We start from the raw sequence: 15156 nt of genomic DNA, 5'->3' as shown, positions 1-15156 counted from the left end.
TCCTAATCCCGGTTCCAGCCCTGCCCGATAAGTATTAGGTGCTAATAAATATTCGTAGAAGGAATAGTTGGAACGTCGAGCCTAGTGTTTCTGTCCCATCACGGGAGCTGGATTCGTTTGCTGTGCGCTTAATAACAAAACACCACACACGGCAGGGCTTGAACAACAGATACGGGGGCACCTGGGTGGCTCAGTCGGTTGAACCTCTGACTTTAGCTCAGGTCATGGGCTCGCAATTCATGAATTCGAGGCCCTTGTGGGACTCTGCTGTCAGCGCAGAGCCTACTTTGGATCCTCTGTCCCCCCCTCCCTGCCCCTCTCCCGCTTGTGTGCACACACGCGGTCTCAAAAATAAATAAAAATAAAAAAAAAAAACCCAGATATTGATTGTCCCCAGTTGTGGAGGCTAGAAGCCCGCAATCGAGGCATCGACAGGGCTGGTTTTCCCGAGGCCTCTCTTGTGGACTTGCGGATGGCTGTCTTCTTGTGGGATTCTCTGTCTCCCTCTCTCTCTGCCCTTCCCCTGCGTGCATCCACCCCTCCCCCGCCCTCTCAAAAATAAATAAACAAAAAAAGAATTTAAACTCATGATGTCTGGCTTCCGTTGAACCACATCTGAAACCCATCCAGGCAATAGTAGTGGGGCAGAGTTGCTCCCTGATTCAACTCATTTTTTTTGTTATGGTCGTAAAATACACGTAACATAAAATTCACCCTCTCAGCTATTTCCAAGTGCACAGCTCAGCGGCGTCAGGCACGCTCACCCTGTTGTGCAGCCACCTCTGTCGTCGTCTCCAGAACTTTCCATCTCCCCAAACTGAGACTCTGTCCCCATGAAACACTGACTCCCCACCCCCTGGGCACCCCGCCCTCCCCCAGGGGCTCCCGCCATCCACTCTCTGTCTCGTGGACTGGACTCTTCTAGGGACCTCCTGTGAGTGGGGTCACGCAGGACGTGTCTGTGTCTGGCTTCGGTCACTGCGCATAGTGTCCTCCGGGCCCATCCACGTGGTGGCAGGTGGCAGAACGTCCTCCCTTCCTGAGGCTGAAGAACCTTCGGTTGTATGAATACACCAGCAAACCGTGACTTTGTGAGTCGCTGGGTTCTTCTCTCATCTGCTGAGAGACTCCGATCGAATCCTCTAACTTCTCTGAGCCTCAACTATATCCTGCACAAAGGAGCTCAGCCAAAGCCCAGGGTGTGATCGGGAGATTGCGTGAATTCACTGATTTCAAGGGCGGTGGCCGGCGTTCCATAAACGCTCCAAGTGCATCAAAAGGCAGATAGGAGGGGCGTGCAATGGCGGGGGCTGGTCAGCAGGGGCCGCTGCCGTCGCCTCCCGGAGGTACAGAGTTCTTGGCTGGCGCATGCGCAGCTGAGCCTCCCTGCAGAGGCGACTTTTTTCTCCTGGTTCTTCCCCGCCCTTTACCTCGGCCTGTATTTATTACTGCAGACCCTGAACCTGGCTGGAGCTGCTTTTGCTCTCTGCTGAAGCCCGGTACCTTCCCCAGGCTTCTGCTGAACGTGGGTCTGGGAATAGCGGTGGGGACAGGTACCATGCGTGTCGCTGGTCCCATGCCGGCAGCTGTGGGGCTGAACACGTCCCCACGAAGAGTAGCAGCGGAGGGAAGGACTTCAATCTCACTATTCTCCTCATTAAACTCTCCCCGGCTTATTCAGTTTACGCTAAGTTTTCGTAATAAGCATTCTGCTCACGTGAGAGCAAATTGAACCCCCTCTTAACGAAAACCTTTGCTTTTCATCTCTGAAATGCCTTAATTTAATGAAAGGAAGTCCTGCGAAGTGTCTAATACGGAGCCCAGGACACAGTGGGCGCGCAATACATTTAAGAGAGAAATTAACTAAGAACGGGAGCCCTGAGGGGCGCCTGGGTGGCTCAGCCGGTTGAGCGCCGGCTTCAGCTCAGGTCATGATCTCAAGGTCTGTGAGTTCAAGCCCCGCGTCGGGCTCCGTGCTGACAGCCTAGAGCCCGCTTTGGATTCTCCGTCTCCTTTTCGCTCTGCTCCTCCCCCAATTGTGCTCTATCTCTGTCTCCCTCTCTCTCTCAAAAATAAATAAATGTAAAAAAAAAAAAAAAAGAATGGAAACCCATCTACTGGAAACGTGTCCTTCAAACGGCGCATGCATATTCGTCTTGTAAAATTAACATCAAAACGTGTCATGAACACAGCTGTAGGTGTTCAAAGACCCCGAAATAACCCCGAGGGTAAATGCAATCAACGACTGGACAGAGCTTTACAAAGCAAAATGCGCAAAGCATTTGTGGGAAGGAGTGCACCGGCTCGGAGTTCAGATTCCAATTTGCATTGGTTTTTGCAGGTGCTTATCTGAGGAAAAGCAGTGCAGTCCTTTGGAGAGCACGAGTGTAGGGGAAGATTTACCCCAGGGGTTTCTTTGTGCTAACGGGAATATCATTTGGGGATGACATAAGGAATACTTACTAAGGGTCTTCTATGTACCAGGCACTGGGCTTGGCTCTATATAAAGAATAAAGATACCGAATGGAATGCCAATTTGTTCCCTCGAGCCAAAGATCTGAAATGCAATAGTTTCTCAGGGTCAGATTAGGACACAAATGCAAAATAGTCTTGTGTACCTCCCGCTAGAGAGGAAATGAAGTAGCAAATGAGATTACACCTGGAAAGCGTTGAGCCCCATGCCTGAGAAGTGGCAAACTATGCCCCTGAAATAAATGTTGTATTAATAACAATGATAGCTAATTAAAATAGCTACATCGAGTGCTGTGTCAGGCACGGTGCTAATCCCTTCGAATGTATTTAACCTTACTCTCCCCCAGTGATCACCCCATTTGACAGATGAAGAAAAGGAGGCACAGAAAAATCCGAGTACCTACTGTAAGAACGGGTACAGTGGTGCAATTAGTGAGGTGTTTCGTTTATCGCTATGGCGACTACACCTAGCCCATTGCCTATGGTATAGATAAAAACCAATCTATCTTTGCGGGATAAATCAGTGATTAGTACGTGCCTTCAAAAAAGGTTTTTATTTTGAAATAATTACAGGCAGGTAGTCGCAAAAATAGTACAGAGAGGTCCCGAGTAGCCGTCCTCCACCTTCTCCCAGTGGGATCATCTTACATAAGCGCAAAACCAGAACATTGACTTCGGTACAATCCACAGACACTTCCCACATTGCAAAGGGCTTTTAACAGAAGCGCTTGGCATTTTGCAAGCTGATGTCGTTACTCCGATTAACAGTCTCAGCTAAAACGGTGCTCTGCGCTTTTTGCACCCGAGGATCGCATTCCGGAGGCTGGCACCCGGCTCCAGGAGACCACCGCCCCCGGGAGCTCCGGCAGCCGCACCCGCGTCTAAAGGGTTAACCGGAGGAGCGCTTCCTTGCGCCTGCGCAGGGCGTTTCTTCTCGCCCCGCCCCCGCAGCGCGGTCAGATGACCCGCCCAACCGGCTTCTGCCTATAAAAGGTCGGGTGTTGACGTCAACGTTCTCTTCCGCCGTCGTCGCCGCCATCCTTGGCGCGGCTCGCCCCGCTCGGATCTGCCTGGGAGAATCCACCGCCATCCGCCACCATGGTGAGCAGCGCTGTCCGGCTGGTGGCCTGGAACGGCGGCGGGGCCTCCGCGGGACCGGCGCTCCCGGGTCTGGGGCGCCTGGGCCGCCCAGACCTGGAGGAGACATGGCGGCGCCGGCGGGCCTCGGGTCGGGGAAGCGGCCGCCGCCATGTCTGCGCGTCGCGCCGTTCGCCGAGCCCCTTCTGCGCTTCCGGGGGCGCCGCCGCCTCCCGGGACCCCGGGCCCGGCTGGGAGCTGGGGCAGAGTCGGGGCGGGGGGGGGGGGAGGGGGGTATGATGATGTGGCAGATGCTGTAATGGCGGGCGCCGTGTGGAGCGGGGCGAGGGGAGCCGCCTTATGTAACCCGCGGGTCGCGAGCCGGAGTTGGTGTTCCGTCGGGTGTCGCGGGTGGTAGCGAGGGGGGAAAACGGGGGAGCCGAGGACCTCTTGAGAAAGCTCTTCTCGTAAGGCTGTGTGGCGTTGGTCCGGCGTCGTGTCCTCCCCGCGCGTCCAAACTGGGAAAGGCTGACAGGGGAGCGGGGAAACGGAGGCTGGGCGCTGGGGCTGTGCCAGCTGTCCGCACCCCCCGGGGGAGGCGTGGGTGGAAACCTCCTGGGGTGGGTGGCCCCGTCTGACCCCCAGGTGCAGGGGTGACCTTGGGTCTCAAAGACGCCGTTTGGGGGACGCTGGGGAGGACTCCTGCGGTTACAGGGCTGGGGTTCTCGGGGGAGTCTTGACTCTCCCGTACGCTTGACGGAGCTGTCGCGGCCCTCGGACAGGTGTATCCCGTCACTTGGGGGCCTTTTCCCCGGCCCTCGATCTGGATTGTTGCTTCTAAGTGACAAGTGGGATCTGGCGCTTCGAGATGGGACAGGTGGCCTCTTCAAGAGGGTGTCGGCAAAGGGCCGTTCGGGTGGTAGCTGGGGCTGTCCCAGGTCCAGGCCACCCCTGGCCGTGGCCTCGCAGTCGATCGATGGAAGTCCCAAGGCCGTCCTGCCTTGGCCTGAGCCTCCCCCCCCCACCCCCAGGTGAACTTCACAGTAGATCAGATCCGGGCCATCATGGACAAGAAGGCCAACATCCGAAACATGTCCGTCATCGCCCACGTGGACCACGGCAAGTCCACGCTGACGGACTCGCTGGTGTGCAAGGCTGGTATCATCGCCTCCGCCCGCGCCGGGGAGACCCGCTTCACCGACACCCGGAAGGACGAGCAGGAGCGATGCATCACCATTAAGTCAACGTGAGCCTTGGTGCCCTGTGCCGAGGGGAGGGGAGGTGCTCACCCAGGTCCTGGGCCGGTGGGGGGCCCAGACAGCAGGCACCGGCTTGTTCCCGAGGCTGCTGGGGGAGGGTTGAACACCCTGGGGGCTGGGTTTTTGAACAACGAGTGAGGGTGGGGTTCGGTGTGGTGAGGGGAAGCTGCCGCCACCAGAGAGGCCCAGGGGTTGGTTGGCTGGTGTCGGGGGTGGGGAGTCTTGGGGAGGGAGGGGGCTTGCCCCTGGGCGTCCCCCTTTCCAGGCCAAGGGGCTCTTGGGGCACTGCCTGGAGAAGTCTGGGAGCGTGCTCCTGGGCGGTCGGGATGCTGTCAAACAGCCCCCTTGCGTAGGGCGTCCCCAGTGACTTCTCTAGCCCCAGCCAACCACGGTGACACCCAAGCAAACTGACCGTAACCGCCGCTTGTCTTTCGTCAGTAACTGGCGAGGCTCGCCTGGGTTGTTGGTCCTGAGGCTCCTTTCAGTTGGGAGTGGATGGGGGCAGGGGTGAAAGGTGGTCTGGGGTCACCTGGTCCAGGTTTAGAGTCCAGGGTGTTGAGCCAGGATGAGGGGGCTGGACGGGTGGGCTCCAAGGAGCTGGTCTTTACAGCTGGTACTAGGGAGGTGGGCCTGCTCCGCGGAGGGCGACGGCTTTGGCGAGGGGAGTCTAAAGCCTCCGGGGAGAGGAAAGAAATTTCAGCGTTCTTTCTAGATCTGAACCCCAGTTGCTGGGTGACCCCGGAGTCCCATAGGGATTGAAGAAAGCCCTGCTGACTCTCCTTGCCCACGAAGCTGGGCTTACTCCCGGGGTCACGGGGAGGACAGTGGAGATGAGTCTTTCCTCCGCCCCAACTTGTCCTGATCTCTTCAGGGCTATCTCCCTTTTCTATGAGCTTTCGGAGAACGACTTGAACTTTATCAAGCAGAGCAAGGACGGCTCCGGCTTTCTCATCAACCTCATCGACTCACCTGGGCACGTAGACTTCTCCTCGGAGGTGACCGCCGCCCTCCGTGTCACCGACGGTGCCTTGGTGGTGGTGGACTGTGTGTCTGGTGAGTAGCGGGCTCCCTCACGTGAGCTTCGGGGCGTGGGGCTGTGCTGCCCCCGGCTGACGGAGCCACCCGTCCCCAGGCGTGTGTGTGCAGACGGAGACGGTGCTGCGGCAGGCCATTGCCGAGCGCATCAAGCCGGTGCTGATGATGAACAAGATGGACCGCGCCCTGCTCGAGCTGCAGCTGGAGCCCGAGGAGCTCTACCAGACCTTCCAGCGCATCGTGGAGAACGTCAACGTCATCATCTCCACCTACGGGGAGGGCGAGAGCGGCCCCATGGGCAACATCATGGTACGTCGCTGGCCCGGTGAAACGCAGGGTTCCTCGGCTAGCTCGCCGTCCGCCTCGGGGTTCCCGGTATTTTTGTCCCGCGTGTTGTTGGGGGAGCCACGGTCCTCTTCATCCTGGAGGGGCTGTGACTGTTCCTGGGCAGGGGCAGGTGCTGGCCCTCGGAAGCACTGTTGTGAGTCTAGGGTCCCCTGGGGATTCTTGGTGGTTCTGAGAGCGGGCTCGCCAGAAACGTTAGGGTGACCAAGAATGGGGTTGGACCGTTTTTGGAGCTAACTTCTTTTGGGGAAGCTGTGGGGTTAGTTTGCTCTGCTTGCAGACCGTGCCCTCAGGGTTAGTGGTCCCCCCACCCCCAGGGGAGGAGCAGAGCTGGGTCTTGTCAATGATGACGGAAATTTCTTCACTTTGACCTGATGGCTATTGAAGAAATCTGATGTCTGAGGCCCACCGCGCCCGGGGACTTTGTTTTCCGTCCGTGTCTGTTTACAGCTTTCTCTCGCCTTTGCCCTTGCAGATCGACCCTGTACTTGGGACTGTGGGCTTTGGGTCGGGACTCCACGGTTGGGCCTTCACCCTGAAGCAGTTTGCAGAGATGTACGTGGCCAAGTTTGCCGCCAAGGGCGAGGGCCAGCTGGGGCCTGCTGAGCGGGCCAAGAAAGTGGAGGACATGATGAAGAAGCTGTGGGGTGACCGGTGAGCGCCACGTGTGAGGAGCGGGGGCGTCTGCAGCATCCCTGCGGTCCTGGGGGGGGGGTCCACTGGTGGTGGCGGTGGTGGGGAGGCGGCTGAGTGGGCTCCTTCTGCACAACTGATTCCCTGGCCCCTCGGGTCTCTCCTGGTCCTACCACGGTTGAGTTGGGTCTCGTCTGCCAGGTATTTTGATCCAGCCAACGGCAAGTTCAGCAAGTCCGCCACCAGTCCTGATGGCAAGAAGCTGCCACGGACGTTCTGCCAGCTCATCTTGGACCCTATCTTTAAGGTGAGCAGCTGAGCGTTTTGTGGATGTGCATCTTCTGGGCTGTCCGTGGGCCTGTCCCGAGGAGCTGTTCCCTGACCTGCTGTGGTGGGTGACAGGATGCTCTGGGGCTGGGCACAGCCGGGTTGGAGGGCAGCTGCTGGAGGAGGGTGAGGGCACAGTGGTAGAGGTTCGGCCCCTGGGGCTGCACCCTGACAAGCCAGCCACAGGTTCCTAGGTAGAGGGGAGTCCACCTCCCTGCCTGGGGGTTTAGAGGTAGGGGAGAGGAGACAAGCTTGGGGCTTTGCTGGTTTAGTGAATGGAGCGTGAATTTGAACACGTTCGTGGCGTGTAAGAGCGGATTTGTGTTTTGTGACGACGTATTCTGCTTTTTCTGGGACCTGCATTGGGCCAGGCCCTCAGTGCTGGGCTGCGGGGACTTTGCAGCACTGCCCTCACTGTGGGCCGGGGCAGGAAGGAGCTTCAGGCTTCCCAGCATGTTCCCAAACATGCTGTGTTGTTTTTGCCACATTAGGTATTCGTCGCGATCATGAATTTCAAGAAGGAGGAGACTGCAAAGCTGATTGAAAAGCTGGACATCAAGTTGGACAGCGAAGACAAAGACAAAGAAGGCAAACCGCTTTTGAAGGTCAGTGTGGGCGGCTGCCGGCCCTGCCTCCTAGTCCGTGAGCCACAGCCCCACCACCTGTAGGGTGGACAGGAGACCCACGGTGTTGGTGTGTCTCTGGGAGGGGCAGCCCAGCACCTGAGCGTATTCTAGAGCCACTTGGAGCTCAGGGTTGTGAGGGCAGGGGGTGTCCCTGAGCCTCCCGTTCCTCCCGTAGGCCGTGATGCGCCGCTGGCTACCTGCTGGGGACGCCCTGCTGCAGATGATCACCATCCACCTGCCTTCCCCCGTGACGGCCCAGAAGTACCGCTGCGAGCTCCTGTACGAGGGGCCCCCGGACGACGAGGCAGCCATGGGTACGTGAGGTTCACCTGCAACCCCGGGTGGGAGCAGGCTGTGGCCGTGTGGTAGGAAGGTCCTGGTCGCAGGATCCTGGGATGGTGAGGTTTGAGGAAATCACACGCTTCCCTCTGGGGACTCTTTTTTTACACCGCAGGCATCAAAAGCTGTGACCCCAAAGGCCCCCTGATGATGTACATTTCCAAGATGGTGCCGACCTCCGACAAAGGTCGATTCTACGCCTTCGGCCGCGTATTCTCGGGGCTGGTGTCCACTGGCCTAAAGGTCAGGATCATGGGACCCAACTACACACCTGGGAAGAAGGAGGACCTGTACCTGAAGCCCATCCAGAGGTGAGGTGCCTGGCAGTTCTTGGTATGTTCCAGACTGGTCCGTGCCACCCCCCGCCCCTCATGGGTGACAGAAGGTGGTGCGGCCTCAAGAGGGTAAAGGAACCATCAAAGCTGACAGGCTTAGGGAAGCAGTGGGCAGAGCTGTATTCTGACTCAGACACACACGTGCCACAAGTTTGAGGTGGTGGCCAAAGTTTGGTCGCATACCTGGAGGGCCGGCACAGACTCCAGAGGAGGCCCCTGGTGACGGTCTGTCTCCCAGCTCTGCGGTTACGGGTGTTGGGAAGGGCCAGCTCCTCCAGCCCGCCAGCTGCTGGGGCCCCCACACCCTGCCTGCCTCGGGTTCTTAGCTGTCTTTGGTGCTCCTGTCAGCCTTGGGCTGGGTGTGGAGCCCTGAACGGGAGGTAGGAATGAGCACGTTGGTGTGCAAGAGGCCTCAGCGCTGATGTCAACTGTAACTGAAGCCAGGGCTTTGGGTCCCAGGGGGGAATGACATCGCCATTTGAGGCTGGGGGTGGTGCGGCCACAGGATCCGGAAGGAGGGGATCTGGCGCGCTGATGATCTGTCTCCCCCAGAACAATCCTGATGATGGGCCGTTACGTGGAGCCCATCGAAGACGTGCCTTGTGGGAACATCGTGGGCCTGGTGGGCGTGGACCAGTTCCTGGTGAAGACTGGCACCATCACCACCTTCGAGCATGCCCACAACATGCGGGTGATGAAGTTCAGCGTGAGCCCCGTTGTCCGGGTCGCCGTGGAGGCCAAGAATCCGGCCGACCTGCCAAAGCTAGTGGAGGGCTTGAAACGCCTGGCCAAGTCGGACCCCATGGTGCAGGTGGGTGGGTGCCCTGGCCGGGGCCGCGCTCCTCCGGGGGTGGTCATTTCGCGGTTTACCTGTGGCGGAGCCAAACGCCGAGCCGGGGACTGGCGAATACTCGGAAGGTCAAGTGTGTGCACACACCTCGCCTGCCGAGCTGCCGTGCAGCAGGGTTGGTTTCTCGTTGGGGGTCCCCGCTCTTTTCCGTAGGCTGCTTAGAAGCTCTCTGGCTTGGCCGTGCAGCAGGCCATTGGGGAAGGTTCACGCTGGGAACAGCAAAAGCACCTGGGAGCTCTTGCTTCCCGTGAGCCTGGAGTTCCCTGAAAACCCCGGGCCCAGGAGGCCGCCTTCTCCAGCTAGAGGGCTCCTGGAGCCTGCTTTCCACCTGTCGGTCTGGAACTTCCTGGGTTCCGAGTGTCCTGGGGTCAGGGCCGGGGGCTGACCCTCCCTCCATCCGTTGTAGTGCATCATCGAGGAGTCAGGGGAGCACATCATCGCGGGGGCTGGCGAGCTGCACCTAGAGATCTGTCTGAAGGACCTGGAGGAGGACCACGCGTGCATTCCCATCAAGGTGAGGCTTGGCCCCGCCCCGGGCTCACCTGGCCCGAGGCCTGCTGTCCCCAGTACACGGCAGGCAAGCAGAGGTTGCCGAGTCCAGGGTTCAGGCTCCACTCTGCAGGGTCCTCCGTCCTCTTCCCTTGACGTGTTTCTGGCAGAGAAGTTGTGCAGTTAGGAAACCGGTAGCATACGTCTGCTGTCCAAGTCTTACGTTGGAGCGTGAGGGTTCTGCTTTTTATTTTTTATTTATTTATTTATTTTTTTTTTTTAATTTTTTTTTTTTTCAACGTTTATTTTATTTTTGGGACAGAGAGAGACAGAGCATGAATGGGGGAGGGACAGAGAGAGAGGGAGACACAGAATCTGAAACAGGCTCCAGGCTCCGAGCCATCAGCCCAGAGCCCGACGCGGGGCTCGAACTCACGGACAGTGAGATCGTGACCTGGCTGAAGTCGGACGCTTAACCGACTGCGCCACCCAGGCGCCCCAAGGGGGTTCTGCTTTTTAAAAGCTGTTTCTAACTGGAGATCCTGAAGGTGGCAGACGGTTAGGTTACCGTGGTCAACCTGGCTTCTGGGTGCTCTGGTTTTCATTTCCTGCTTTGGCAAGGAACTGAACTCGGATCTGTGTGTGTGTTACAGTCAGGAGTCCCTATCGGGAGGAGCCTCTGAACGTGTTTCTGGGGCGGTCACTGATTCCCGGGGCTGGCCTGACCTTCTCACGACTTTTGCAGAAATCCGACCCTGTGGTGTCCTATCGGGAGACGGTCAGCGAGGAGTCGAACGTGCTCTGCCTGTCCAAGTCCCCGAACAAGCACAACCGGCTGTACATGAAGGCGCGGCCTTTCCCCGACGGCCTGGCCGAGGACATTGACAAGGGCGAGGTGTCCGCCCGCCAGGAGCTCAAGCAGCGGGCCCGCTATCTGGCCGAGAAGTACGAGTGGGACGTGGCAGAGGCCCGCAAGATCTGGTGCTTTGGGCCCGACGGCACCGGCCCCAACGTCCTCACCGACATCACCAAGGGTGTGCAGTACCTCAACGAGATCAAGGACAGCGTGGTAGCTGGCTTCCAGTGGGCCACCAAAGAGGTGAGGGGGCCACTCGAGAGTCCGGCTCACGATGGATCAGTTACCTGTGGGGTTCTCGGACAGGCAGGAGACTCACACCTGCTGGGGGAGTGGGGGGCCGTGTTCCGTGAGGGTGAAGGGCTCAGGGTCTTGCATTCTGGGAAGAGCGTCCTAGGGAGGCTGAGTTGGGTAGGACGTGACACTTTGGTCTTGGGGGGCCCCTGGGGGCCTTGGCGTAGAGCTGTATTACCTTTTCTGGAGGAGAAGGGTGCAGCGGGCCCAGGACCTTGATGGCGGTCACGCCCTTTTGTGCAGGGAGCCCTGTGCGAGGAGAACATGCGGGGCGTGCGCTTCGACGTCCACGACGTGACCTTGCACGCGGACGCCATCCACCGCGGCGGCGGCCAGATCATCCCCACTGCCCGGCGCTGTCTCTATGCCAGTGTGTTGACCGCCCAGCCCCGTCTCATGGAGCCGATCTACCTTGTGGAGATTCAGGTAGGGGGGCCTGGGCCTTCGACTGTTGTCGGGTCTTGTCTTGCTCGACAGCTGCTAAAAAGCGTCATTCTTTCCTGACAGTGTCCAGAGCAAGTGGTTGGTGGCATCTATGGTGTGCTGAACAGAAAGCGGGGTCACGTCTTCGAGGAGTCCCAGGTGGCCGGCACCCCCATGTTTGTCGTGAAGGCCTACCTGCCTGTGAACGAGTCCTTCGGTAAGTGCCGGCCCAGTGCAGCCTCACCCGCTGCCGGGGGCTGGCCGGTTCCGGGCAGCCTGGTCGAGGGCGTGGCCGGTTTTGCCTCCAGCAAGGCCTAGAGCCGGTCCGAGGAGACACTGATGGAGTCTGCAAACTACTGCCCGTCAGAGGTGGGCCCGGCACGGTTGTGGGGGATCACGTGGTCTGCTCATCACGTGGACATGGTGAATTTGCAGGGGGAGGCGACTTGGGTGTGTAACCTGGCGCCAAGATGGAAGCCAGCAGCAAGTAGCTCGGGTTCGTACTGTGGGTGGGCAGAGGGAGGCCCCCGAGTGGCCAGCTCTGTGTCCCTTACTCACGAGCGGTCTGGGTGCAGGGCTCAGGGGAGATACAGGGTAGCGTTAACGTTAGCGTGACTCGGTCGGGGTGACCGGGCTCTGATCTCCACGTGCCCAGTGTCGTCTCCTGGGCGTTGCCACGGTGGCAGCAGGAGCCAGGTCTCCCGAGCCCGCCAGTGAGCCCTGTCCCTTCCCGCAGGCTTCACTGCTGACCTGAGGTCCAACACCGGTGGCCAGGCCTTCCCCCAGTGCGTCTTCGACCACTGGCAGATCCTGCCCGGGGATCCCTTCGACAACACCAGCCGCCCCAGCCAGGTGGTAGCCGAAACACGCAAGCGCAAGGGCCTGAAGGAAGGCATCCCAGCCCTGGACAACTTCCTGGACAAGTTGTAGGCCGCCCTCCCTGCAGCCCGCCCTCCCGGCTGGGACTCCGCACAGCCCCTGCACCCGGCTGGTGATCGACCACGTAAGCCCTCGCGTTCTCCATGACACCTCGAGACTGTCCACAGTGACGCTCCGCCTGACGGGTTCTGGGGCCCACTCTGTGCCATCACTCAACGTGAACACTCGATGCCGTTTCTTTCGATATTTATTTCAAGATAGCAGAGGCAACAGAAATGCCCTGGCAGCAGGGACTTATTTGGCCGGTGGGGGTGGGGGAGGCGGGATGGGACACTCAACAGTTTTTTTTTTTTTCCATTTCAGAAACTCAAATGTCCAAAAAAAAAAAAAAAAAAAAAAACAAACGCATTAAGAGGTTTATTTGGGTAAATGGCCCGTAGTGGATTTTCCCCCAGAAAGGGGGAAGGAACAAGCGGGTAGACCTTTATCTTTGGACAGAAGCTAGAAGGCAGGAAACTTTGTGCAGTGTCACCGTGAGCACCCCCAGCTGTATTAGTGCCATTGGAATAATAAATTTGATATGGTGGTGACTGTGTGTGTGTCCACGTGGTTCCTTGTCCGGTCAGCCCGCGGCGGGCTCCCAAGTGCTGCCACACAGAAGGCCGGACCTGACCTTGAAGTACCCTTTCAGATCCCAGGCCCAGGTACCGGGCCCATCTAGCAGTCGCACAGGGCTCCCATCTGTCACATCTGTTGTCCAGTGGGACACGCCATGATGGTGGAGCCTCACACCTACCCCGTGCAGGGGGACAGCCGCCCACCATGGCCCCCGCCTGCTGGGCGCTTGAAATGGGCCCTGACTCGGTGACCTTGTAAATCCACTGCTGTGGTCTGATGGGACCGGAGCTGCCTTCTCCATCGTGGTCGGCCTGGACGTGACTGCAGCGAGGGGACACCACAGAACGGTCTGCCGCCAGGTCGTTCGTCTTGTCCAGCTGGATGGCTGTTCAGAAAAAGTAATATTGGGCATTAGACTTTTAACCTTAAACATGAAATTTTAGGCAGCGCAGGACTAAGATCTTCCTACTAACCAGTGGCTCTTGCATAAGGAACATCCGGGATACGTTGTTTCAACAGTGACGCTGCCCTGTGGGGAGCCGCTGTGGAAGTTCGGGAGGTATTCTGGGTCACCAGTGTAGGGGACCCCATCAGCATTTAGAAGGAGCCTGGGATGATGGATGTCAGGACTGCATGGGACAGCACCGCACGTGTGAGTTGTCTGGTTCAGTCTCGGACCCCAGCACCTTCCAACAGCAAAGGTCATTCACTTTGGGAAACGTTACTTCAAAACAATGTGCTTGACACGCACGCGAGTATTTTGTGCAGTTTTATAAGCTACGCTTGTTTTTGAATATACTTACAGAAAAGTTTGCAAAGATGTTACAGAAATGTGCTAAGTGACCAGTGGTGGTCTTGGTTTTCCGTGGAAGTTTTCTACGCTGTTTCAGGGTCCGACCCGGGATGCCACGTGGCATTTAGTTTTGCACATTTTTAATATCCAGTAATTTTGTCAAAGACACCACTGTCGTAAATAGAAACTTGAAGTGTGTTTTAAGTTTAAACCGACTATAAATTCATACGCCACCTGTGCTTCTTGGCTCGCTAATCCTGCACCTCTGTCTGCGTGCATTTTCTGTCAAATGTGAAATTCCACTTGCAGGGGCCGACCTGGCAACATGAGGTCTGTAATCACACCCAAGCGTTGACGTGTCGCAAGTGGGTGTCTGTGTGTCTGTGTGTGTTGTTCGCTGTTTTCATTGTACTGATTTTGTGTGATTCTTCTGGCTGCTCCAGGTCAGGACTGAGGCGCCCCCCCCGCCCCCGCCAGGCGCCCCAACCGGGGGTAATTCTTAAAGAGTAATTACAGTGTGGTATCTGGAACCACGTTAAGGGGCTTTTCATACTGTTACGCTAAACACCACTGGCCCATCTTGCGCTTTGAAAGTGTCCTTTCCCCTCTGCACGATTTCGTGACCTCATGGCTTGGTTACTGGGAAATAATAGCATATACCAAGTTGGCTGCTCTAATAGCTGTTGGCACATTTCACTAAAGAATATCGAAAGGTCATGTTCGTTAACCGCGATTTCATCGGAGAAGTGCTGGCTATCAGGAAACGGTCAAGCAAGTTTTGAGATTTTTAATTTTTTGCTTAAAAGCTTGAATTTACCATTGGCAACAAATACGGTCGCTTGTTTCCCTTAAAGTGACGGTTTTGGTTTAAGTTTGGAGAATCCCAAATAGGCTCTGCACTGTCAGCATGGAGTCCCGACATGGTGCTTAGACCCTCGAACCATGAGGTCGTGACCTGAGCCGAAATCAAGAGTGACTTTAAAAAAACAATTTTTTTTAACATTTATTTATTTATCATTTATTTTTTTAATGTTTATTTTTGAGAGAAAAAGAGTGCAAGTTGGGGACGGGCAGAGAGAGAGGGAGACACAATGAATCCAAAGCAGGCTCCAGGCTCTGAGCTAATAGCACAAGAGCCTGACGCGGGGCTCAAACCCACAAACTGAGATGATGATATGAGCTGAAGTCAGACGCTTAACCAACTGAGCCACCCAGGCGCCCCGCCCCCCCCCTTTTTTTTTTTTAACATTTATTTTTGAGATAGAGCTTGAGCAGGGCAGGGTCCAAGAGAGAGGGAGACACAAGATCTGAAACAGTTCCGGGATCCCGAGCGGTCAGCACAGAGCCTGACATGGGGCTCGAACTCACGAACTGTGAGATCATGACCTGAGCTGAAGTCGGATGCTTCACCGACTGAGCCACCCAGGTGCCCCAGAGACGTTTGATTTGTTCATTTGTGAGAAAATGTCTGCCACGTGCCCAAGTCTAATTTCCTATAGCTTGTCA

The 15156-nt window shown here is 57.2% G+C and overlaps 1 protein-coding gene and 1 non-coding gene across 2 annotated transcripts; both read left to right on the top strand.

The window, feature by feature from the left end:
- Positions 1-3469: 3469 nt before the first annotated feature.
- On the top strand, positions 3470-12829 carry EEF2 (eukaryotic translation elongation factor 2). The gene is made up of 15 exons (XM_007075155.2): positions 3470-3573; positions 4581-4795; positions 5680-5861; positions 5941-6152; positions 6664-6842; positions 7023-7128; positions 7640-7753; positions 7950-8088; positions 8229-8424; positions 9001-9259; positions 9705-9812; positions 10533-10886; positions 11181-11363; positions 11445-11577; positions 12097-12829. The coding sequence occupies exons 1-15, from the start codon at positions 3571-3573 to the stop codon at positions 12288-12290; spliced, it is 2577 nt and encodes an 858-aa protein (XP_007075217.1). The 5' UTR covers positions 3470-3570; the 3' UTR covers positions 12291-12829.
- Positions 6528-6592, top strand: LOC122236821. Its single transcript, XR_006215068.1, has one exon. It is a non-coding gene; the product is annotated as a small nucleolar RNA SNORD37 (small nucleolar RNA).
- Positions 12830-15156: the final 2327 nt, after the last annotated feature.

Source organism: Panthera tigris, chromosome A2, assembly GCF_018350195.1.
Source record: "Panthera tigris isolate Pti1 chromosome A2, P.tigris_Pti1_mat1.1, whole genome shotgun sequence".
NCBI lineage: Eukaryota > Metazoa > Chordata > Mammalia > Carnivora > Felidae > Panthera > Panthera tigris.
Note: the sequence above shows the minus strand (reverse complement) of the source record. Positions and strands in the feature narration are given on the sequence as shown.